The sequence below is a fragment of the Schistosoma mansoni genome, chromosome W (genome assembly GCF_000237925.1).
Source record: "Schistosoma mansoni strain Puerto Rico chromosome W, complete genome".
In the NCBI taxonomy this organism is placed as follows: domain Eukaryota; kingdom Metazoa; phylum Platyhelminthes; class Trematoda; order Strigeidida; family Schistosomatidae; genus Schistosoma; species Schistosoma mansoni.
The window spans coordinates 3,961,242-3,988,875 of NC_031502.1; the positions used below are offsets into that span (position 1 = coordinate 3,961,242).

Sequence of the window (27,634 nt, forward strand, 5' to 3'; positions counted from 1 at the left end):
ATTAAAAGATCTAATGGCCAATCCATTAGGTAATCTATATCGAAACCGTCACTTAATTGCGGGGGGAGAGATTTGTTTGTGTTTGTATTTAAGGTCATAATAATGTCCTTAAATATTTATTTCATCATTGTGCGTTGTCGACTGATGTAAATGAGAGTCGCCTTGTCTACACTATAATTTAACATACGACACATTAGCTTATTCACTTATTGGTCAATGTTGATTTTCATTTTAAAATATACTTTAAATCTATATCTCTTATAAATGTAGTGTTTACAATAACATTTGATCACTTTTACTATTACATGTTTTTCTTATAAATTCTTGTCTTATTAACCCTTTATTAATCGTATTTATTGTTATTAATTTGACTGGAATGCACAACGTTTACAGTTTGTAATTATAACAGATTACGAATTCCACTGTAATTTTCTTTAGAGACGATCATGTATGAAATGACTGTCCTCACCTCACGCAAATCACAGGCGCTGGATTGATGACTCATTGATTAAGATCTTCGACTTTCAGCTCTTTATTCATAGGTTCGGATCCTCACCATTTACTTTGAGTATTATTGCCAGCACTCACACTTATAACGTGACTTGAGGCAAAGTAAACTAATCTATAATGAGCTAACAATAATATAAAGCTGTTAGTTTGTTTTCTATCTGTTTTTTCACTTGTTTTCCTCCGCCTGACTTTCATTTCTGGTCAACATAATGTAGTCTCGTTTCCCATGTACAACAGGTCCATGTACTCGGCTTTGAGTAATACTGTTCCATTTATGAGGTCTGTTGATAAAAGCCAACTTGCCTAACCGAGTGAAAATTTGAACCAGCGACTTACTGGTGGAGATCTTAACCTACTAAGAGTTCTACTGCTATCGAATTCCAACTTACTTGACAAATGATTTGTTTACATCAGATCTCTTGGTCAAGTATTAATCTGGAAAAATTGTCACCATTTCTATTAAAATGCTTGTTTGATTACTGTTTGTTACTGATTACTATTTAACTTTCATCGTTGTCCACCATGTTTCGTCGATGGTTGTTTTAAGGCAAATATACTTTAGATAAATCGTTTTTATGTAAATAATTTCATTAATATTTTATCAGTCACCTGGTCAGTTGTTGTTTTCTACAATTTTATTCAGATTTAACAATCAGTTCTATGTTCACATTATTTGATTGACCATTTAAGTTCTCTTAAATAAGTTTTTTGAATTCATTATTGTTCCGCCTCAATAAGAATTCTGTTGATTTTAATTTTAATTTAATCCTCGACAATCTATCATCATAATTTCATTGATTGAATTCACAGCACTTTTTTTCTCAATTAACAAAATCACTAGCCGAATAACTGGAAACTTTAGTTCAAAGAAAATCGAATATACTGGTAACATTAAATAATAAAAGTATTGTTTAGATACAAGCCGATTCAATTCAAAATGAGGTTTTTATGTTCTCGCTCAAAATTCAAACACCATTTATATTGAACAGTAGAAAGGTTTTAAATTAAATTAAAAAAGCACTTTTCATTACCATGTAGTAAACACCAGATACTCAGGTCTGTTTCTTTAGCCTGTAGTTAACAAGCGAATGTACATTATACATACATCCTTTACCACATGCTAAAAATCCCATATTGCACCATTTTATTTATTTATTTAAACACATGAATATTGGTACAAGCGGCACCAGATATATATGCACCTCACAAATCTCATTTGATTTGTGTGAGGGCTGTGATACTGCCCAGGTGCCTAAACTAAAACAGGTGGCTTTCTTAGGGGGCCACACCCGGAGCCTTTGACCTAGAGATCTGATCCACAAGGCAGTGGAGCATCGTGAGGAGATGCAGTCCCATGGTAGCCGGTGACCAACGATTGGTTCGTACGCCATTTGTTCCCTCAGGATCCTGGAGCCCATGTGCATCATTGGTTTGGAATCAGGGTTTTCCGACTCCCTTAGATGGACTTTCCGTGTCTATCAGCCCGGTTAAAGCGCCGGACATTCGCTTTTCGTCCTCTCAGTTTCGTAAAGAACACTCCAGTCACGAGAAGGCAGTGAGTAGGACTTCCCTGGTAGAGGCTATATACGCGTGACCATGAGAGAGCATTTGGAGAGGAAGAGCGGACTCTCCCCACTCTCGACCTTACTAGGACATTTAGAGGCATGTTGTACCATACCATATAATATCAAGTGAAATCATTGTCATTGAAAAAAAACCACACTTCGAACTCTAAGTACTCAAAAATTATTAATACTATGTACTATTATTGTTTTGTTTTCCATGAACTATCAATTTAATTATGGTGTTTGCTATTAGCTAGCTGAAAGTTCTTTGCGGTTGTTTTAATCCCGTTCCTTCACCGTACTCTTAGTAAATAAATGAAATTATTTTATATTCTGTAGTGGAAAACAAGTTGTATATATGTCGCTCTTCCCGTCAATGCTGCAATTTCTTCCATTATTACAACTCATTTGACTGAATAATGGATGATATTATATGGCATTTTTATTGAAATGAAGCTCAATTTTTATAATAAATAAATTTGGTTACATTGAAAATTGGTTTGAGTTTGTTTTTTTCGCTCTCCCTCTTCAATATATTCATTCAAACTATTTTGTTATTGTTAGTGTACACTTTTTGTTAATTCTCTCTGTTTTTGTCAATTTTCGATTTGTGTCTTCTGTCCCATTGACATAAATGAAGATTCTTTCCTGCGAAAGAATAGAATTCGAAATGGAACTCCGGACAGGAAAATTTGATTTATAATCAACGATTGATTGTGGCTAGCAGTAGAATCCAGGACGCGCGCTTTGTTATTTTTGGGACTCGTCAGCTGGATGTGCCTGTATCTCAGAGTTGATGTTCATTCTGGGACCCGAACCCAGTAGAGTACCGTTCGCTTCAAACGCCATCGCGTTATCCACTCAGCTACTGAGTCCCGATAGCCACTTGCTTGAGCAACGGGGTAAAGTTTAAATTCACTTGCTATTGTTTAGTTTAATCTTCCCATTGACGTTTAGGACTGTAATTGATCAGTCTCTTGTTGGCCACATGTGCATACTGTGTATGGTACATATGGCCAATAAGAGAATGATCAATTGCATTTCTAAACGTCAATGGAAGATTCAACCAAACAATACCAAGTGAATTTAAAATTTGATATAGTTTATATGACTTTGAAGCTTATCAGTACTGCCAGTAGTTGTAGTCAGTAAGCTACCTTGAAATAAATTTGTTGTGATTGTGAGATTCAAAGTTGTTAGCTTAGTGACTGGTTAGTTGCTAAACAAACACTTAAGAGGCGTAACTGAACTAAATCAGTACTGGAAATTGAAATCATCCTTCAGTAACTATGTGAACTCGTCACCTTTTCCGTGCCTCCTTGTACCAATATTTAAGTGTTTAAATAAATAAATAATCAAGGGACAAATGTTTTTTTCTCGACATACCTAATGAATACCACCAATCACAGTTTCTATATTAGAAACTGATGTGCGGGTAATATAATCTAAAGATTATATTGATCTCCAGGAGACCCCTTCAAATAAACAGTGATTATTATTATTATTATCATTATCCATTTTATAGCATCATCTCAATTCATCTTTCATACTGCTCCATATGTAAAAATATGCGTGTTACTGTAGATTAATAAATAAGTGGATATCGACAAAGAGTTTTGATAAACGTAAGGTAAACATTCAATTCTTATTCCATGTTAGTTTACTGGTTGATTAGCTCTAGACTATCCTTTTTTTATTTCCCAACAACAATAACAAAAGCCAAATATAAGTTTTCTCTTTCTCGCTGCTATATTCGACAGATATGTTTGCTGGATTTAAGATATCTGAGTATATTTGTATTCAGAAATAGACGATGACGACGTTGAGTTAGTGATAATAATGATTGTTGTCAATCACAACCATTTTATTTGTCTGTTTATAAACCTTTAGTGGATCATATGAATGGTGCAGTCGCTAGTCAATATCAGTATCAACCAGCTATGGTAATTGGTGATCCAGCCTGTATGGATCCCACTTATTTCTGTAATCAAAATGTAATCAATGGACTGCCCATACCAAATGCTGAAGGTGTTCAACGCTATTATCAACCAAGTAATAATGATGTTACCGGTCTAATAAATGGTCATCATCATAATAGCAATAATAACCATATCAATAATATGCCCACAATGATTACTAGGATATCATTCGAACCTGAACATTGGCGTATAACTGGAGCTGATTGTACAGCAGGCTTAGGAATAGATGCTCGAGGCTTAGATGTTGCATCTACACGTGGAGCCGGATGGCAAGTAAGTACAAAACTGTGTTAAGCATGTCTATGGATTTCATGTTTTTTGTCTTGTTTCACACTCTCTCTTCCAGATTTTATCAGTAAAACTGTTCATGTTTAATGGTCTTATCTTGTCATTCTTTAAAGTGGGAAACCGTGTTTACCAAATTTGGTATTCGGTTTTGTTTAGACTTTTTAGTGAGCTACTTTATATGTACTATTACTTATTTTATATAATTTTCATTTTTGACACTTATCATCTACTCTTTTACACCTATGGATGAAAATCGCAACGTGATCTCGTTCAAAACAAAAAATCACCTTGTCAATGAATTATCTACACACTGTCTAATCTCATGCTATATTTCTGTTTTTCCTTCCATTCAGGGTTGTAGAGCTAATAAAGGTGTAAAAGCTCCAGGTGCATATTACTATGAGGCAGCTTGTTTAGAGGAAGGACTTATACGTGTCGGTTGGTCAACTAATGATGCCAATTTAGAACTTGGTGCAGATAATTATGGTTTTGGTTATGGATCCGATGCTGTAGGCTCTGCTGGTATAAATGGAACTGGGCGTGTAATGCATCGGAATAGTGGTCATGATTATGGAATAATGGTTCATCAAGGTGATGTAATTGGTTGTTTGTTAGATTTAGACAAAGGATCGATTTCTTGGTCGTGTAATGGAAAAATATTTCGTCGTGCATTCACTATACCTGACCAATTAAGAGGTGAAGCTTTCTTACCAGGTAATTTTTTATTATAAACATTTGACTTAAAGAAAATACGTTTACATGACTATGAATAAGATGGACAGACTTTCTGTGGTGACTGACTTGATGTTCATTTCCTTCATGATAAATAATTTGACAGCATTCCTTTGTATGCTGAAATGAAAACTATCAAACATCTATCATCAAATAAAACTATCTTTTCAGTGTTATCCAAATTATTTCATTTTCATTACATATTCTATGGTTGCGTTTATGTGAGACTGAGACAGTGATTTCATCGCTTCATGCATAAAAGTGTAAATCAGTAATTAAACCATTAGATTACTAGTTCGAATATCATATTTCATGTCCCAGTAATGCTGTTCATTTTCCATTAACTAGATCATTGAATATACATATGTTTATGGAAGAAGATATCGTATACACGCGACTTGCTTTTACCCTCTTTTTTCATCAAAATCTTTAGTGTGATGTCATTCCGGACTTTTAATTCTTCAATCTCATTCGTTCCTTTCCATAAAACTTATCCTTTTTTATTGTTCTTTCTCATATATTTGTTCACTATATATCAAATCTGGTAGTTTTTTTGATCGAAATATTAAAATAGGTTGTTTGTTCTTTTTTAGTTATTACGTTATGTTATGTAGGAAAATTGAAAGTAATGAAACATAATGTATATTCTTCCCTTTAGATGAAGTCAGTGGTTTTTCTCCATGTTAATTTATGAATTCAGCGTTACTGTGCTGTTGGAATTTTGTAAAACGTATGGTACTTACTGATCAAAAAGTAGTAGACTAAAAGAAGGCTAGTTGTGGTCTATAAAGTCATTGGCTGTTGTTGGACCGACCCATGTTGGCAAATAGAGACTAACTAAAAATTGTTATCCTGCAGTTACATTCTCTCTTTGTATTCCCTTACATTCTAGGTTTTAGAATCGTTTAGTCTGTTCGTGACTTTTTCTACCATAACTGATACTGTCACTACTACTGCCCTGGTATTCATCTTAATAACTTTATCTGGCTTTGGTGATATTCTGGTGTGGCGTTTTGTGTAATGCACTGTTTCTGATTTATTCATGTAATAAGGAGTGGGTGTGAGTTCAGCGTTTAAAATGAATTTCCCTGCCTAATGTGTCCAATGTCATTGTAGTTATAAATTTAAAAAAAAAATAGTCATATCTTTGTTTTGCAATACTTCAAATTGTAATGTCTAAAGAAAAATCCCTTTGTGTAAAAAAAATTTATCAGTTCAATAGGATGTTTCATAATTATGACAAAATAACATTGTAACAGTACTCAACTCTCTTACAGTAATAGGTCTCAAATTTAAATCCAGTCCACTTAAGGCCCCGACCTGTACTGAACATTATCGTTAGTTATCATACAAAATCGAATTCACGAACCTCTACTTTTGTGCAAACGAGTTAGGTACATTAAAAAGACATATTAAAGACATGTAAAAAGTTAGGTTTAATGTACAGAAAATGGTGTATATCGCATTTTCCGATAGTAATTTGATCCTTTTCACAGGAAATATATTTGCAGATCGATATCTTTTTCATTTCGTTTTACTACTTTTGATGGTCAATGGTTTTCAGTGAAAAAAAGGCAAAATAATAAATCATTGTGTTGTTCCACAAAGTTGCCCTACAACTATTCTCCACCCTCCACACTGCCAAGTTCTTCACTTGATTTATTGCCGATAAGGAGAATGTGTAATATTTTTTTGTTTTTAAATGTTAACTGAAATGTTTTCATTTTTTTACTTAAACCGTTAGGAGAGAAGTAAAAATGAATAATTTGTGAGACAATCTATACTGAAAGTTTTTCTGCCTGTTTATCTTGAAAGAATGAAACCATAAGATAATTTCAATTTGTTTGCCATTTTCCTTATAAAACAATATCATCCATCTGAGAGAAATAAAATATTGTAAAGTAAAAAACTGTCTTATATTATGCATATGAACATTGATTATCGCTGAGTAGTCTAAAATTTCATGCTCATTTAGTCTCCTTTGTTCTGATTGAATTCTATCGATCGGTTGCACACATATCATCCTGATTTGAGTGCTGCCTTGCATAAAACCTGCATTCATATTTTTTTATCAATTGTCTTCAGTTATTTAACATAGGTGTTTATAGGCTGAAAGGCAAAACTATGATTTCTGGACGAACCAATGAAATTAAAGATAACACGTCTAGGATTTTCGTGCAAAATTCATTTATCTGTATGGTTAGATAGTATTCTAGCTGATATCAGTTCTATATGAAAACCCTTACTCCAATTCTTAACCGACTTCTAACTCTAAATCTTAGTCATAATTCCTCATACTAATTTATAACCGTCCTTTGACTCTAGTAAGTAGTGAATTTTCTCAAGGTCACTTTGAAGGCTTTCAGAGGTCGTCCACTGCGTCGACCGCCCCACTTATCTTGGGGATCTCATCAGTCCTGATGAACTGGTATCTGACAAAATTTCAGCACAGATTCAGAAATCTCAAGTGGTTTTTGCCAATCTGCGTCATTTTTGGCGTTGGCGAGGTATCCCAACTTAGGGATGAGTTTATTGCAAAGCATTTCTCTCCTACTTTATGTATGTGAAACATGGTGTTTAAAAAAGGAGGAGTCTTATAGGTTGTACGTATTCGACCATAAGTGTCTTTGAACCATTTATCGTACATTCTGAGACTATCGAATTAGCGATTCTGAAGTTAGACTTATAGTAATAAGTAAGTATGGCAAATTGATTGACGAGGTAGTAAGTCTTTATCGATTGAGATGGTTAGGATGTTTTACGAATGCCCATCGAATGACTACCTTGACGCCGAATGATGCCTGATGTAGAAGTAAGTCGCAAAAAACCAGCGGCGGGCGAACCAAATTGTAGTGTCAGTCAATGAAGTCCCTGGATATTAGACTGAGCCGTGTTAATAGGTGTGAACTATCTGGTGGGTATCCTCGCGATTATCATAACTCCAGTGGTTAGAGACTTTGCGTTATATGGCTCGAAATCGTCTTCAATGGCACAAATGCATTTTCTCCCTCCCTTCATCTTGAACTGGATTCTCAAGACCACTTCTCCCTGCTTAATCTTCTCTACTGCTGCTTTTGCTTCTCCTACTATGGGATTTGTCTGAAAGTTATTTCATCTCACCATGCTAATATGGTATGGTAACTTGGAACAGGGCTCATATCTCAGGTTCTACTTTGCGTATAAATGACTTACTGAAATAATTCCATTTTATATTTCAATTTTTAAATTATTTCACATCTTTTATGTGAATCATCTTTCACAATTGACCGTGTTTCTCTTACTATTTTAGCGGCTAGTCTAAAAGATTCACGTATCCTATTTAATTTCGGTGAAGAACAACCGTTAGAATTCCCACCAGATGGTCCTTTTATTCCTGTAGCTCAATCTGCTGATGATAGTCAAGTATCTAATCGAAATCCTGGTTGGCGCATGAATCAGTACGATGCAACGAATGCTTTAGATGTTGCACCCGACGGCAGTCAAGTTCAATCACATTTTAATCAAGGTTGGCAAGGTTGTCGATCGAATCATGTAAGTATTTATTGTTTGCTTGCGTATATTGGCTTTGCTATATTAAAATACTTTTTACGTAAAAATTTTGTAAAAGTGTATTTTGAATGTGTAATCTTTCCTAATATTGTTACTACCTGTAATACTCTGAGATCTACCCTGCACCATTTCATCTCGCTGTGCTAATTGGGTGTGGCAATCTAAATTGATATAACAGATGCTAGGTTCTGCGTTGCGGCGATGTAATGCATTTTTGAAGCTTAAATTAAAGGTCGTGATTGGCTAAACAGTCGTCAGCACTTACATTGTACGATCATCACGCCGCTTCATCCTAAATTGATCCAAGTCGGAAATATGTACACTATTGGTCGGTGAACTACATAACTTGAAGATCCTATGTCCAATCTTAAACGATTTGGAAGAAGAATGTAAGTTTCGCAATCATAAACCATCTTGATCACAAAATGAAACATTTTATAAGTTTTATCGATTATACTGTAACTAGTGAATCCAAAGCAACATAGTGCCTGTTAGTTGCTTCACCTTTCTTTGTAAAAATCAAAATGTTATATTAGTCTAACATTTACCTCATGAATAGATTTATATACGGTACCTTTTTTTAAGAGTTAAATCGCTTAGAATGTTAATGGGATAGAGATTTTTATATCGTGCATTATTCAATGGAATTGAAGTGGTTTTCGAATGCAAGTTTTATAGAAAAGCACTTGCTATCAGAAACATTGAAGTTTAATTTGAAAAGATTTCTTTTACTCTGTAGTATACAATCTTCTACCATCTTCTACCACCATTTTTCATTATATATATATATATATATATATATATATATATATATATATATATAATTATCAGATATTTCGATTTACTTTGTCCTAAAATTATTATTATTATACTTAAACGTTATTTCATCGACCTCGGGTTTTTACATATGAATGTTGTGAAAACTATCAGTCAGTCAGTCAGCTACAACGTAGGACCAGGCATACATATGCATCGGTCCAAGTTGCCATATCTCGTTAGCACAGCAAGATGAACACTGGATTCATAGAAATAGTTAATTTAGTGGTGGTATTATGTAAAAGATAGGTTGTATACAAGGATATAGTATAGGAAGGAAGAACGTTATGAAGCAATTTTAATCTTGAGGTTTAAGGGAAGATAAAGGGTGTATACACCTACGCTATTGTGATCGATTCTGAGCCATGTCACCTAGAGTCTCCAACCATTGGTTACGATAGTCATGCGGACCCCAACCAGGTAGTCTGCATCTACCAACATGGCTGAGATTAGAAGTTAGTGACTTCAAGCACTGATGCCACGGTTCGGTTTGACCGCCCCTAACTCTTTTCCAACCATCCCCTACACTAGTCAGCATAGCGCGTCGTGGTAATCGGTGTTCAGGCATACGTAACACGTGGCCTAACCATCTCAGTCGATGAAGATTCATGACCTCATCAACTGATTTACCATCATTTCCTAATACCCTGTGCCTAACCTCACTATTGCTTACCCGGTTATCCCAGCAGATGCGAGCAATATTTCCAAGACATCTGTGGTCAAATACTAGTAACTTACGAGTATCTTCTACTCTTAATGGCCATGTTTCACAGCCGTAAAGTAGAACAGAGCGAACTGCTGCGCAGTATACTCGTCCCTTAATTGATAGACGGATATCTCGTCTTCGCCATAGGTGACGTAAGTTGGCAAAAATCAAACGAGCTTTTCGAAACCGTGCTGAGATTTCGTCGGACACCAACCCATTAGGGCTGATGAAACTTCCAAGATAAGTGAAGTTGTCGACGCGTTCGACTACTTCACTCCCTATCCTTAGTTCAGGTGTTAATGCAGATCAGTTCTGGAGTACAAATTTACATTTGGAGGGGTAGAAACGCATTCCAAATATCCTGGCATTATTACTCAGTTCTAACAGAAGACTCTGCATTTTGTCAGCGTCTTCATCAAACAGGACTATGTCATCTGCGTATTCTAAGTCGCTTAGTGGTCCCCCTGGTAGGAGATTCATTCTTGAAAATTCAGTCGACGAGAGTGTTATTTCCAGCAATAGGTCTATAATGAAGTTAAACAAAAATGGAGATAGTGAACAGCCTTGTCGGACACCACTTGAGGTTGTAAAATCAGATGACAGTTCGCCATAAGCTCTCACTCGACTGGTAGTGTTCCAGTAAAGAGCCTTCACAAGGTTTATGTACTTCTCAGGTACACCTTTCGATGACAGACACTGCCACAGAACCTCTCGGTCTACAGAGTCAAATGCTGCTTTCATGTCAAGAAAAACTATCATTGTCGGACGCCGATAAACATGTCTGTGCTCTAAGACCTGACGAATAGTGAATATGTGGTCGATACAGCCACGACCAGGTCTGAAGCCAGCCTGATTTTCTCGTGTTTGCAGTTCACGAGTCTTAGTTAGGCACCCAATAATTATTGAGGCTAGTATTTTAGATGCTATGTTAGTCAAACTAATCCCTCTGTGGTTATCACAGGATGATTTGGACCCCTTCTTATATATTGGGACAATCAATGATTGTGACCAGTCGGATGGGATTACGTTCGTCTCCCAGATTTTAGCCAGAATATTAGTCAACCTAATCGCTAAAATTAGACCACCATATTTAAAGACCTCTGGAGCCAATCCATCTGGACCAGCTGCTCTTCCTCGTTTCAGATTAGTTATAGCCTTTTGAACTTCAAGTAGGGTCGGGGGACCTACTTCAATGTTCTATTCAGGCTGTCTGGGAATAGTGGGTAGTTGTGCAGTAGCTGAAGGCCAGCTAAACTGCTCCTTAAAGTGTTCCGCCCATCGTTCTAAACGTTTGGGTTGAGAGCAGATAAGGGTTCCGTCTTTTTCCGAGATCGTCTCACTTACACTTGACTTCTTAATTCCGGTTTCTTTTATTAGTCTGAGGAGTTTCCTGGTGTTGCCTACAGCCGCTGTCTTTTCCATCTCTTTTGCTTTCGTTGCCCACCACTGCTCACGATCGTTCCTTAGACTTTTAGTCAACCTACATTTGCTTTGTTTACGCTCTTCGTCGTGTTCAGAGCCTGATGGGATGAATTTACGCGAATCCATCAGAGAAATAGACTTGGAAGAAATCCATTGGTCTTTTGGAACCCTATGGTTTAAATAACTAATAGATGTGACTGCTGTTTCCACAGCTGTTCATATGTCTTTCCAAGCAGCATCTGGGTCAGTCTCGTTTACAGAACTGCCTAGATGTGAACTCAGAATAAGCTCAGAGAGCTTTCTGTAAAAGTCATCTTTCATTTCATCCGGGCTGCAGTCAATGGGAGCGTAGGCAGAAAAGACGAAAAGGCAACGACGTGTGTCCCTGTCCTTCCGAGTTCTTACAGAGCCATTCAGCCGGACAGCACATAGGCGACTGTTAACGGGGATCCATTCTAGTAGTGCTTGTTCTGCCCTCATACTAAGTGCTATGGCTACACCTGCAAGTCCACGAGAACTAGTCCGATTTGGCATAGGGTACGTACGTTGAAGGCTCCAATGTGTAGTTTGGAGCGAGGTTTTAGTAGACCTGGGACAGCGTTTCGCGCACTAGAATCGTTGGCCATGGTGACACTTGAGGAGGAAACCGAGAGAGGAAGTTTAGTGTTGAAAGTCAAGGTAGAAGGAATAGTAGGAATTGAAGGAGATTGCTTATGAATACAGTGATCTTGAGTGCTGTTAGAGGTATGAGGGCAGTTATCACTTCCCGGTTGCCCACACCGTGGAAGGGTTCTTCTAGAGGTACCTGAAAAGGAAATTGGGTTAGAAGTGGTCTTAGTGACCTGAGAGCGTGACCGCAGTGCCCAAGAAACAACTGCTTGAGGTCGGTCACACACGACCTTTTTGTGGGTAGTTTTTGTGTTAGCTCCGTTCTTCAAAGGATCTTACCGCCGGAGACGGAAATCCGTGGGATAAGGCGAGGTGTGCATTTTTAGGGTCGACCTTTTCTAACCCCACCCCTCCTTGTGGGAAGGCAGCATCGCTGTCATGCTGGTTGTCTGAAGGAAACATCTTACTGCTGTCACACCTCTGTACAGTCAGCAGTACGACTTCGCCTTCGGACCTTAGGTTTGCTGCTTTTAGTCTTACCGCTCTTCAACCGACCTGCCTGGCATGGTAGGACCTTGAGGAACGATTATTCCAACCAGTATAGCTAGATTGATTTATCACGATGGGCAAGCCCGACCACCACATCAAGGTAGCAGCAAGTTAGTAGCAACTATACGAAATCACTGATAAATTTGTCTCTACTTCGATGAAATATCGTAGTATATTTTAATTTACCAAAAAAGTTAAAATGAGTTTTCATCTCCAGAAATAAAAAATTACTTTAAGTTAATAGAAACCGACTAGATTCATTCAATTTAGAAAATTCAAATTTTCGATCTCAGCGAGTGTACTTTTTGGCTAATGAGAGAAAACATCAATATTTCATAGTCAATTCCCCTAATATATTTACTATACAGGTTTATTATATTATCACGTTTTTTTAGGGAGGGGAGTTAGTGAATTAATGAAGTATGTATGATAAGAGATACAGATTTCACATTGTAAATCCGAATAATAATCATTCATTGAAATGGCTCAATATAGCTGTTTAGTCTACATGTTGGTAGTTTTGATTTTTATCCATATTTCTTGACAGAAAAATGGTTTGTTAGATTTTCAAGATACTTTACTGTTCTGTGTAATGTTTAGCCTTTGATGGTGAGTTTTCGTCCAACGTAGAAATTCGTTGTATGCTGCAGCGCATGTGGAGCATACAGGCAGCATGTGTACGTGTATTGGAAGATATGTGGGAGAGAGAAGCATAAGAGAAGAAAAAGTGATCCGATCTCTCAATAAACACATAAAATCCACTTATTTTTATTGACGGAGCCAGTCGATAACAATATTCAATAACACAGGCTTGAGATCAAGTCAGTTTGACCATTGAAATAGAGGGTTTTGAGAGTGTGAAAATTCGAATCTATTACAGTGTAAATACCCTTCATTTTGATTAATTTAGAGAAAAATACATAAAATAATTTGTACCCTGATGCATCAGGGAACTCATATTCGTATTGAATAAGATTAACTGTATGATGTTTATTATCGTTCATATCTTGTTTCATTACAATACATTTTTATGCCAAATAATGAAAATGGTGGAATTTCTCGATCGTTACTTCTAAACTTTTCGACTCAGCTGTTTTTGGGTGATATAATCATTTGTAGGTTTGTAGAAAATAAACGAAAAAACGTTCGTACGCAAGCACGAACACACGTTTAATCGTCTACATTTTTTTACTTCCAGTATACACATTTAATGATTGTTTTTTGTCTCGTTTTTGCTTTCCCACCTATCTACTAATCTTGTTATTGTGCATTTTTAAGACAAAATGCTGACGCTTTGCTGATTCTGGTAATTGTAGTAGTATGTACTTCTAAATTTCTAACGATTATTTTGAACATTTTATTTAAAAAGTAATCGTTTATATGTGTTAAATTCAGACAGACAGAGTGTGTTGATGTGTCGTTCATTTCAGTTTTCGCTTCCTCATGTTGCACTTAGTAGTCAGTTTACAAACTACTTTATGATCATCACAAATATTCCATTTATACATTATCACTACTATTATATTGAAAAAATGTATAAGGAAGAATTTTGTTACGATAGTCTTTACATTAGTTTATCAGCGAATCTACAGTGAACGTTATTTTCTTGCACCAATTTAGTAGTATATGCTGTGTTTAGTTGAATAAAAAGTGAATTTCAAATCGGAAATTAGGAAAATATATTTATAAAGGTCATCAATAATCTATGGCAATGACCATATGTTGAGCCAAAAGGTCATTGCTGTATTGTTTACTTCTTTGTAAAATCATCATCCATCTCCATGGACAATGCTTGTGGGTCTAGTAGAGCGGAGTAAGTTGTAAGTGGCAAAGTAATGACATCAGTTTATGAAGAAATTAATCATTAGGCTGAATCTGACCAGTAGATAAAGGTTACCTGTCTAGGATTTAAGTGTTAATCAAGACTAAGAGTCGCATACTTAGTGATATGGCTCATTATAAGTCACAATGGAGCATATCTATTCATTTTTTATCTCCCTTTAGATCTTTAGGTTTGAAACTATCTACTTGCACCATTTGTTTCCCAAACTCATTCTTCTCGAATCATATTGTTTATATATGTTGTTGCTATTTCTTCTGATCTCTAGCATCTGGATAATTCCACCTCTCTGTGTATTGTAGTTGTGTGTCAATTTGAATTATATGCTCATATGTGCTAGGTTCTACGTTGCTTATGACTGACTGAATAAAATGACAACACTTGTGATTCTTTTTTAACAAACTACTATCTGTTACTATCATATGACAAACTAAAACAATGAAAGCCAGTTTACTTTTCCATGTTTAGTTTGCTGATTCCCTTAGGTCACAGAATATTTAACGATTTTACGAAGCTTATCAATACATCTAATTGATTTTCGGCAGCCTGGGTGTAAAATTATCATTAGTATCATACAGATACATATGACCCGAAGCTCAGTACGTAAATTTGTAATTTGGGAACTGCATTGTATTTCACTGAAAATCAAGAGAATAATTTATTTAGTAAAGTCTGTGATGCTTTTGATTTACTCATTTTATTTTATTATTACCAATAATGTAAAGAACCAAGGTTGCTTCTTTAAAATACTTCACACACCGTAACCGGTTTCTGTGATTGTTTTAATTCTACCGTACATTATTCTTTTTTACTACTCGTTCGGTCCATTACAACAAGCTTTTATGGTTTATGTATTCATCTTTTAACGGAATATTATATACATTTATAGTTTCTCCGGACGGGGTTCGTAACTTACAGTAATCCAGTGATGTTCATTATTGTCCTGTGGTTCACCAATTAAATGCTGCTGGCGCATCATAGTATATAATATATTCACGGGAAAAGTTTGATAAATCAATCATGTTGAAATAGGTCAATTAATAGTCATGTTAAACTGAGTTGCGTATCTGCATATTCATTCTATTTGTTAACGATTATTTTTCCATTAAATTGTGTCTCACTTGAGACGTAGGTTACCAAATCTCTCTCTCTCTCTCTCTCTATATATATATATATATATGTTTTGGTTATATAAAATGTTGTATTGCGATAGAACCTCATTTAATTATCATAGGTATTTGTGTATATGTTCTTAATTTGTTTCATCCACAGTCTTAGATTATCACCTCAAGAATAATGAAGGTCAGTTTATATATTTATGTTACAAACGTGAAATTATTCCTAATCATCATTGACATGCTCAATTAATTTAAATATTTGTGTTACTATTTCATGATTATTATATATCCATTATTTTTAAAAAAAATTTTCCATGTTCTCTAGGGTATTCGTGGTCTTGGACGCTTCTACTTTGAAGTAACTCCTATTGAATCTACTGGACTATGGCGCGTCGGTTGGTCAACAGATGATGGGAATTTGATTATTGGCACAGATCAATATGGTTTCGGTTATGGTGCAGATAATGAAGGTTTCGGTTTGAATGGACAACAAGGCAAACGTATACATTGTGATGAAATTGAAAATTATGGTGAAGTATGTTACATTTTGTTTTTCTATGATATAAATTATTTTTAGTATATTTGAGAATTTTTTCAAACTGATAGACTTCAATAATATGAATCACAAATTGATTTTGTCTACATTATTATTAAAAAAACACTGGACAACTGTTTCGTCGTTGAATGAAACTCATCAAAAGTCGACATCTACGACCTCACTACAGGGAATCAAATCTAGGACCTTCGATCTCGCGCATGAAAAGCTACCTCTTAAACCAATAAAACGGTAGACAATAGTGTTCAAGTCTAAGTTCAATCAATTCACAATATTGCACGACTTTTTCTCACTCCCGAACAAAACATTTATCCAATGAGTCTTGGTTTTCAACACTTGTCAGTCTAAGATCAGTTTGTTATTCAAACTATGAAAAATAATTATTTGTCCAAATTAATCAACATTCCAAATGTTATAATTTAGATTTATACAGATTTCAGATAATTTTTCAGATTTTATCATATTATTGTTCCCTAGTTCAATATCAAGACTGAATTCATAGCTTTGTTTTATTTTCCTGTCTACACAATTCCTATATTAAAAATAAACTTCATTCATCTGCGTAAGATCAATGAGCAACTATCTGTGTAATTTTCAAATATCTCACAAATTTCCACAAAAATACTTTATTATTTGCTAAACAGCTCATACTGATTACTAGGAAATAATGTACTTAATAGTTATCATTCATATATCTCCCTGTAACCACTATAAGTCTCACTACTCTATAGTTCTTTTCATGCTTCACTACAACCAAATTGAATTCCAATCTTCTTGATGTTATTGTGTAACTTCACAATTTTTCGAATGAATACCTTCAAGGATGATGTATATCAAGCTAGCAATGTTCTGGATTTTAGTTTATGGTTCTCCATGCTTACGAGTTTCTTGAGTAACCAATTTTTATTCTGTACATCGGAGTCCCTACTACACCCGAGTTATATTAATATGGACTTCAAAGAACTTCATGGAAAAAATTTATCACCCCACTCTGTTTCCTTGTATATTGAGTGACTGAGAGAACGATAGGTCCTTTTTGTTTGTATTCGCTGATTATATTATTCATCAATCTCCTTTGTTTCTCCTCTAGTTGAATATCAACTTTGAAATCATTAATGTTTGCAAATGTTAGGTATTTTGTGGCCACACATTGGAGTCAATGAACACGTTATTATTATTGTCTTACTGTCGATTTTATTGACTCGTTTTTTCTCTGAATCCCTTTCGTTATTGTCCATACTACTATGACTGTTAATTTTCAAAATTAACTCCATCTATCATTTTGTTTTAGCGATTTTCCTCGTATGTTTACTTTTGTAGAAAAAGTTTACATTTTTGAAGAAATGTATATTTAAATGGCTGTGCAGATTTTTAAATATTATTTTTATTTAATGTATGGAATAGTGACAAAAAAATTATGTATTTATGTTTATTTGTTTGTTACTAAAAGACTATAATTAGTAAACCTATGTACATATACGCACACACTCACAGACACTTCAACTTATAGAAATAATAATCATTATGCATAGTCCATAATAATGATTTATGCTTAATTCGCTATTAAATTTATTTACACTATGGCCTGATAAGGTCTATGTCAGTGAATGTTTTTTTTTTCAAAATAATTGTTTACTTTGAATTGTTTCTCTTTGTCTTAGTTTTTTTTAGATTTGTATAGTTTTGTATTTTGAATCTTGCGAATATGAGTTATGAAAACATTGTGTGTCTTGAAATCTAGACATAATACAAATTAACAGTTTGTAGAAATCGTTAAGTTTTAATGTTGGATTACTAGTGACTACTTTCGAATGGTAATCCCTGAAGTCATAGTGAGAAGCAGCAACAGTGTCGAATATGAGTCAGTTATTGAACAATGACTTTGGATTATCGTTGCGCGATTTCTTGGATTCATTTAACTTTAAAATATAAACTATCGAATACCGGCTCAGCGGCTTGGAGGGTAAGCACTCTCTGTGATACCTGCAGGTCATTGATTCGACTCACAACTGGGTCACGGGAACTGCTGAGGAGTCCCACATTGAGATGAATCAAATAACCAGGGCTTTCCTGTTTTCGGAGGTTATTTATGATTGGTCTTGATTGCGAAATATGTTGCACGATGGCCTCTTTAATAGTCAAGCAGTCAAATCTAACTTCTGAAGTTTAAATTTTGAAATTACGTTCCACAAACTTCAATTCGGGCACCCATATAGTGTTACAAAGGTTCGTTCGCTTTCTACCAATCTGTAGCACTAGCGACATGTCCTTTCTCAAATTAAAAGACATATCGGTCAGAAATGTTAAATTTAAGCACCTAGGTATTGCGTTAAATTAATAAATTGATTAGCGAAACTACAAACTTTGAGCATGATATTGTAGCACGAGCCCAACCACCCTACAATGGTGACACTGGTACAGGAGTTGGCTAATTGGTTAGAAAAGGATCAAACAAAACTTGGCATCTTTTCATAAAGTCCTCGTCTACTGGTTTTAGCTAATATCAGACTATATGTCTCGTATTTTTATTTCACTCAATAATCGTAATCACTGGTCAACTATCAATATTCTGTTATCTTTCTCTTCCTCTGCCTTTCCTTTTTACCGTTTAGGCATTCTCTAAAGATGATGTGATCGGTTGCTTTTTGGATACGATTGAACACACTATTAAATGGTCAAAAAACGGTTTGGAATTTGGTGATGCTTATCAAATTCCATCTGAATTGTTACATTCTAAAAATTTGACAGCATTATATCCAACTGTGTCCTTGCTGAATTCTACTGTGGAATTGAACTTTGGCGATAAACCATTTAAATATTATCCCGGGGTATGTCTTTGTTGTCAGTATCTAAGTTTTGTCTTATCAAAACCTGACAAATTCTTTTATTGTCATCGCAGTTTAATTGAATTGAATTCTCAATTGATCAGATTAGAGGATTCAAATTCTAAATCATACTGTAAATATCTAATCAGATTTGTTTAATTGGTTACAGATTACGTTAGTAATCAAAGCGTTTGACTTTCAGATGCTAAGTCCAATGTTCAAACCCATCTCCATTTACTTCAGTTTAGGTAATTGAATAGTATACTTAACCCTCATACTTAGAGTGTTGTTCATACCCAAATATCAAGGTATTAGACTAACATGACATTAATTATCATTCAATGATCGATCAATTCTAGGTATCCTAATTCTCCGGGATACCCGTTGGTCATCGAATAAGTTGACAAAAAAATCCTCTATATATAATTGCTTTGCGTAGGGTTAAATAAACTTATTTCGTCAGTCATTTAATCTAACTGGATTGTTTGAAATTTAAATACGAGAAGGTAAACTAGTTTTCTGATAATGAAATAAACATCCCACTAGAATTAATATTTGGGATAAATAGCCAACAATCCTATTCAGGATTCTATTTTTGTCCGTTTTGTTGTTCATCAGTTGAATGTACTTACAACTACACCTCAACCTTGAAACTCCGATTCAGCACTTATTTCTTTGAATACTTAATCATTACCCACCAAACTAACCAATAATCTATGATAGCCATCAATTTGTCCAGCAGTTATGGTATTCGCTGTCATTTGTAAAAGTTTTATAGTTTCGTGTTTTTAATGTTTTTACTGCTAACCACCCATATGTAGATGCACATTTTGTTTGATCAAATACAATCAGACTTTAATCATTTACAACGAAAAAGCGCAATCCCTTTACAAATGGTAATGCTAACAACAAATAGTTTCACGTGTTCTATAAATTCTCTGGAATGAATCACTTGATTTGGAGTACTTTCTCGATCAATTGATTTCAGCTCTCTGTCATTAGTTGTTTTTCAATTGGTTGTGTTGACAAATAGGAAGTGTATTAATATGTTTTTGGTGGCTATCATTATTATCACTTTATTTGTGAGGCTTTCCTGATTGAGTAATCACTATCCAATCTATTTCCTAATTTTTCCTTCTATTTTCTATTTTTAAAGTTCAAAAAATTGAATCATTCAAAAAAATTCTATTTCTGCTTTTAAAGTACGTGGTCAGTCAGTCAATCATGATCATCCTAAAGACTGGTACATGTGTGCGTTGACCCCAGTTGTTGTAATACAACTTCCGAAACATATGAACACCACGACTTGCTCGCTGTATTTACAAACTACAACATTGTTGATGAACAGCTTTTTTAAAAAAACGGAAAAGAAGCAACGGCCTTTTTTTATCTGTAGTAATGAACGTTTCTTTTAGTGGGGTTATATCTATCTGACTGGTTTTCTTCATGAGTGTTAATTCTTTTATCTTCATTTGTTTATTGCTTTAATTTTTTCCCTTCCAGTCACTGAGTGACGTACTTCTTAACTATTAGATAGTCGGAGGTAGTATGAAGGAAATTTTGTACCTAGGTCTCGTCCCATTTAAAACTCATACGACATGTGTCCCTGTATTATTGATGGGGGGGGGGGGCTACTGCCTCTTGGCTGGTCACTCAGCTTCACAAACTGGACTGAGATATTTACAACTGGTTTTTTTTACCATTTTTCTACTCCTTTTAGTCCTAGTCGAGTTTTGTCGATCAAGTTGCATTGTAGCTACTGGTCCACGTAATTTGACATCACGTGCACCATGCTGAGATGTCCTACAGAAGGTCAGTCACAGTCTAAATGGCTCAGTGGTAACTAATCAGATTGTGAAGCCGGGTGATAAGTGGTAAAACCAGCCAAGAAGCATTAACTTCCTCAATACTACATTAAGTTCCACATAGCATGAAATCTAGGTCTAAAATTTCCTGCAGACTATATTTAGCCACCTAGCATCTCAACACGATACACGCAATATCAAGTTACTTAGACTGTGGTAGCCACTTTTCAACTTAACTGATAAAATCTGATCAACACTAATAGGAGCAGACAAACAACATTGTTCACGACTGAACGATTGATATTATATCTAGGGCTTCCATTCTTAACATACCGCGTACAACTTGAACGCTAGAACACTCCAAGTCGCAAATGAGAAGGCAGAAGACAAGTGAAAGGAATGCTATTCCAGTGTCAAATATGGTATAAAACTATCACGTATTTACGGTTTTTTAGTAAAAACGAAATCATCATTATAGTCATCCATTCTGCATACAGGGAGTTTTATCATTTGTCCAATAAGGAAGCTACACGTGGAAATCCTGAAATATTCTTCAAAAAGATGATTGGATGGAATATCTTCGGCTCGTTCTTAATTTTCTTAGACCTTCTTTGAATTCACCCACAGGCTGTTCTCATAATCGATCTATTGTGCTTTCTAGACCGTTTACATCTGAAATACAGATGAGGCTAGTGGATTCTTATTGCTGTCTTCATTGCAAACTGCTTGTGTATTATTATATAATATGCAAGTTGTGTATATTTTCTTCCTACGCCCCTTGATTGATTATTCATCTGTACACGTTTTACTTCACAGAGACCAACAAAACATTGTATTCTCTATCATTTCAGTAGTTTCACCTGTTTTTTTTCACACTGTTTAGCCTGATTGGACGCCTGTATGCTGTGCTCCTCCTGAATGTACAAAACGTTCAAGACGTAAGGGTCCTGAAGTAAGTCATATATATATATATATATATATATATATATATCTTGACAACTCAGTTATATGCATATCCACCATAAACACCACGAGATAAAATAATATAATTGATATATAGAATAAATAAATTGTCTGACAATCTTAAGTAATTTATGTGTTTAATGGTTGTCCAATCAAATATGTGTATGGTAGATCCATAGTATTTTCAGCATTTAATGGGTTGTTTTTTTACCCATAATATATGGCGTTATTCATTGAATAACTTGTCAGACACAGTGAATGATTCATCTTTCATGATTGTTAGCTTTATCATTCGACATTGACAAAGTATACTTCAATCTAGTCACCACATGTTCGAAGGAAAATTAAACAAACTCGACTGACTAACAATGAAAAATGGTAACTAGTAGGACTAGCTAAAAGTTTTGTGTCTGATTGATTTAATGTCATATCATGTTCCACCATTGATTGTATGTTCGCATGTATCAAATCTGAGTACATAAATTATTCTTTCCACCGCATATTTTTTGCGGAGATTATCATGAAATTTCTGAGGTATAAAATGATGCTTGTAGAAATGCATCTTCATGGACGACACCACTTTTAATTTATAGCTTTATTGACAGCATATACACAGTATTAGTTATCAATCTTGTAAATAATAGAGTTATGTCTGATAAATAGTATGTATGAAAGTAAGTAGATTAATGAAATGACATATACATAATGTTATGTGTTTTTATAGTCATGAAATATTTTTAAATCAATGTTTTTCCCATGTGAGAATTACAAAGTTATGGTTTGCAAAGCGGACAGAAAAAAACGAAGTAATGTAGCGTAAGTCAAGCTTAGTCTCATGTTGCAAGGTGACACGCATAGGATCATCTAAAACTTGGAAGAAGGAATGTAGGAAAATAATTACCCAATGTGTATAATATAAGGTTATGGTAGCGAATTTGTTTCAAGCAATATATTGTGTCGGACTGCTTCACATCCTCAACGAGAAAGTGTGTGAGTAGATTTAATACCACAAGTCATGTTTACCATTGATATTGGGGTACAAACTAGATGATTCGGCTATTCCACAAACTGAATTGCATTACTTAAATATAGAAGATAATCTACTTAGTATCTTGAAGAAAACGGTTACATTTAGCTTAAACGACCGTTTACATAAAACACCAACTCCTCCTAGTTTAATACATCTGAATTTGTAATGTATGAGGTTAGGCTTAATGCCCATTTATAATTATTATTTCTAATGATAAACTCAACAATCTCTACAACTCTATACTCGAGAGAAAAATTCCGGAGTTCTCGTGAGAAACCGTGACTAGTGGGACAAAACTGTGTCAAGCGTGTAGAATGTACTCAGCGAGCACAATAAAAGATAGTCGCATAATACCGTAGATTGATTTAAGTTACATGTGTGCATCTTTGGATACCGACTCAGTGGTCTGAAGTTTAAGCGTTCATATACAAGAGTGAAGGTCCTGGGTTCGACTCCTGTGTGTGGAATCGTGGGTGCACACTTTTGAGGAGTCCTATAAGAGGACGAAACATCCGTCCAGTGGTTCCATGTTTTCAGTGAAATAATAATTCACCATGTCAGCAATACTATGCCAACATACAACCACAGACTAGGTAATAAACAACACCATACGTTATCAATAATGTCAGCCCCCGTAGACATTCTCAGTTGATTTTTCTGTATTAATGGGACATAGCAACAATGTACGATGTACACATATGTTATGTGCTACGCTCCGACTAACTGATCGACTTGAATTGAATTGTAGTTGTATCTATTACTTTTCGATCTTGGGTCTTTTTTTGTTATCACTGTATACTTCTTTCCACTTACAAGTTGTCTATTGAGTAATGGTAACCTGGACAATATGTAACCTTATTGTTGATTGATTAGTGCGTTTCTCCGTTTTTGTTTCAAATATTTAATTGAACTCTTATTTTCTTTATCTATCTACCTGATTTTTTTTATTCAATATGTATGTGTATATACAGCGGAAAGTGAAAGGGTGGTCATATATTGATCCAACTATTTTAGAACCATCAATTCGACAAACAATGCAGGTTAGTTGCATTAACTAATTTTTCTTATTGGTATCATCGTTATTGTTGGCGACCGTTGTTGAGTAATGGTATTAATAATTTTGATTTATTATTATTATTACTGCTGCTAGACTCCAATTTAAATGGGTCGTGTGTTTACACTAGTGCGTTTTCTTCTAACCTACCTACCTACTTACGTGGATTGAAAAACAATGAGAACTGTGCATATAATTAATGATGTTTACTAATTTTCTTTCTATCCAAGCGTCCTTTCTCACTTCTGTTGTAACCAGTGCTCCCGCCTTTTCTTTGTTTCACTGGTACTTTATTTTGTTTGCATTTGTACATCTGTCTCTATGTATGACCTTCAGCCTTTGTGAAGATATGCACGATTGAAATGTAGTCTGTCATCTCTTCAAATAAACAATTTAACGGGGAAAAAACAACAATACTAACTAATCTGAAATGTACACACACATTGTCAATCTATTGAAAATGTGTTCTTTTAGAATATATCCATGAACCACTGTTTACTTTTTTGTTTTAATCTGAAATATTTGAAACTAGTTTAGTGTAGAGATTATGTATTAATTGTATTATTTATTCTTTGAATATAGATGCTACTTATTTGCTTGTTTTGTCTTAAATACACAACTATTTTTAAAATCCAATTTAAACGTAAAAGTAATCTCACCATAGATTCGACATCAAATAATTAAGTGATTAACTGTGCGTATTGCTTCGTTATAGCCTAAATTCACAAGCATGGTAAGCAAAGATGGATAGTGGCTAGCAGTGGAATCCAGGACGCGCGTTTCGTCCTATTTGGGACTCGTCAGCTGGATGTACCTGCATCTCAGAGTTGATGTTCACTCTGGGACTCGAACTCAGTACCTTTCGCCTCAAACACCATCGCGTTATCCACTCGGCCACTGAGTCCTGATAGCCACTTTCTTGTAATAATAATAATGTTTGAAGTGGTCCATCGGTAATAATCCACCTCAAATAATATGTAATAGTCAATATCTGACTGACAAACTCGTTGATTACTTTACATCTCCATCTCCTCTCTGTCTCATTAACCTAGTTAACCATGACAACTCGAGGTCAGAATGACTTGTTCTGTGTGCACGTCATTAAGTGTATGTATACATACGCATGTGTAAAAAGAACATAACGACGCCTAAACATAGAAACAGAAAGATGGATAACGATTCGTTTATTTTAACTTTCCTTTCTACCTATTGTTTTCATCTGTGTGAATGTACAGTTGTAGTTTGTATTGACAGCAGCGGTAGTAGTAGAAGTATTCACAGATTAGCATTTAACAAATATTTGTTACCTATATACTTTCTTTGCTTACCGATCTGTAATCTACTTTCTTCCTCCTTTACACCTGTCTGAGTATTCATGCGCACATTGATTACGTATACATGTCAAACGCTGATATTCTGATGTATTGACATAGCAGTTTCCGCCTAATAACAAAAGTATATTGTTGTATTGTTGATTAAGTTAATAAAATTGACAACCACACCTTCAATATTTTGTGATTGTATTTATAATTATTGTCTATCGACAATTTGTGATGTGAGTATTTCAAGCTTGTGCTGTTTGATCATGTAGCAGTCTGTGCATACATGATGTTGTTACTACTGTTATTCACTTGGAAGCAATATAAACATCACCCATGTCTGGTATCGTGTGTGATGTTATTTCTTATATATATTGTAATGATAATCCTTAGTCTTATGGCATTTTATCTTCCTCTTTTCCTATCTTCTCATTTCTTTTTCATTTTATGTTATGCAAATTCACTTACTCTCGTGAATCACTGAATGCTTAGGTGAGTGATGAGTCATTTTTTACTGATTCATCCATTCATTCATATGATTTATTTTTTGTTTATACTCGTATTCATTTTCAATTTTCTTTCTACTTCTTCGCACCTTTAACTTTGCTCTTGATGCTGTTGTATCCATGTCTGAAGACAACCATCTTGTTTCTATATCCAATAAAAGTGTGATATCTAGCATTTTCGAGCATTTTTTTCACTCATTTGGGCTGTCTTTGCTGTATATAAAGGTATGTTTTTCACTGAACCTTTCATTTCAATGGTCTAAACCTGTTCCCATATATATTCTATGAATACAACACTAATGCATCCCAACTTACTATATGAAAGAAAGTAAATTAAGCAAAAGTTGGAGCCTGAAATGAAATTCACAATGGAAATTATGCTCTTTTACACAGCATTCACCCACTAAATGAACAAATAGATACTAGATATTCCATACACACTAAACATTAAAAGTTAAATGCACTACAAATTCATAGACACGGATCCTATCCAGTTCTCAATTATCTACTAAGGTAAGTACTTGAACTATCCTAAAAAGTAAACAAAGAAACTCATTCAATACTTCTGTATTTGATCTAATACACAATGCTCAATACGAATATGCACAGAAAATTTAAATTGGGATCTGTCAGTTTTATTGAAAGCATTTCCTGTTGAGGAAAACATTTTTAGACCTTAATTGTCTCTATTTCATCTCAGTTCTGGCATCTCATTGACGTCAAAATCATATATCGTTGGACTCCGGCTTAATGATTCTAACTATGTTTAAGCTTACACCATAAAAGCACCTAAGTTTTATCTACTAGTGCAGTCTTAGATATACAATGCTGATAAGCTTTATATATAAAACAGCTGTTCAGTGCCCCCTTCTGGTTTTCAGTAGTAATTTAACTGAGATAAATCTGTAACGAATACAAGATACAGATTAAACGAATCTTCAGAAAATTATTTTAACTGAACAACCACTACATTAGATTCTTTCCCAAAACTAATAGAATTTATTCATAATGTCGATATGTTTTACAAAATTTTATTCAAGTATTTGTAATTAGGAAAAAATAACGCAGTCATATCAGATAGACATGAATAAACATCAACTTCAATTCAGCAAAAGAATTTGTGTGGAAGAGAGAATTGTCTTTTTCGAATGTTCCACTTTTCTCTATTTAGTCATCATGAATTTTAAATACTCCATTATTATTAACTGATTTGATCCGAGTAAATTATTTTTATATATGTTAAACTCCCTTATTCATGATTTGTGTTTGTAATTGGTAAGACTGGAAATTGGTGTAGATTGACTGGTTAGTGGTGACCAACTATTGGTTGAAGTTGTTTGCCGAAGATATGACTTCAAAGTGGGTTTGAATGGTGCACACTGCCTTAAAATAACACCCATTCTTAATATTCAGTAAATTCTTCCTCGAATTATGTTGTCTGTCTCTGATCTTTTCTACTAATATTGATTGAACCAACGTAGTTATATATATATATATATATATATATATATATAACTATCGGACATAATAACAAACTTTAGTCAATGATTCAAATATACTGGCTTCTATTCTACGATGAAATCTGCACTTTGTAGGGTATTTTTGAATATATATATATATATAGCTTAAGATATATATGGAAAATATCCATGCATTAGAATAAGCAGTATATTACATGTTATTTTTCACATAGTACACGTTTATTCGTGATAATCTGTACGTTTAACAGGGGTAGGATAACCAACAATAACTGCCTAAATTCAGAAAAATAAACCAAGAACCGAATTGTCAGGACCACTACCCATCTAGTTATATAGTCTTGCATCATGAACTGGTTTCAGTTAGGTAACTTGACAATTAAGAAACAGTCTGGTCTTATTGTGGAACTCTTCA

At 34.6% G+C, this 27,634-nt stretch overlaps 1 protein-coding gene across 1 annotated transcript in view; it reads left to right on the forward strand.

The window, feature by feature from the left end:
• Smp_164880 (putative 4.1 G protein) overlaps positions 1-27,634 on the forward strand; it is a gene marked incomplete at both ends in the record, with an annotated part of 82,594 nt that overhangs the window by 40,438 nt on the left and 14,522 nt on the right. Inside the window, 7 exons of the mRNA XM_018799961.1 lie at positions 3,966-4,327; positions 4,696-5,056; positions 8,364-8,605; positions 16,009-16,218; positions 18,852-19,067; positions 21,753-21,821; positions 23,834-23,902. Coding sequence (XP_018653822.1) covers positions 3,966-4,327; positions 4,696-5,056; positions 8,364-8,605; positions 16,009-16,218; positions 18,852-19,067; positions 21,753-21,821; positions 23,834-23,902 — 1,529 coding nt within the window. The remainder of the gene's footprint in view (positions 1-3,965; positions 4,328-4,695; positions 5,057-8,363; positions 8,606-16,008; positions 16,219-18,851; positions 19,068-21,752; positions 21,822-23,833; positions 23,903-27,634) is intronic.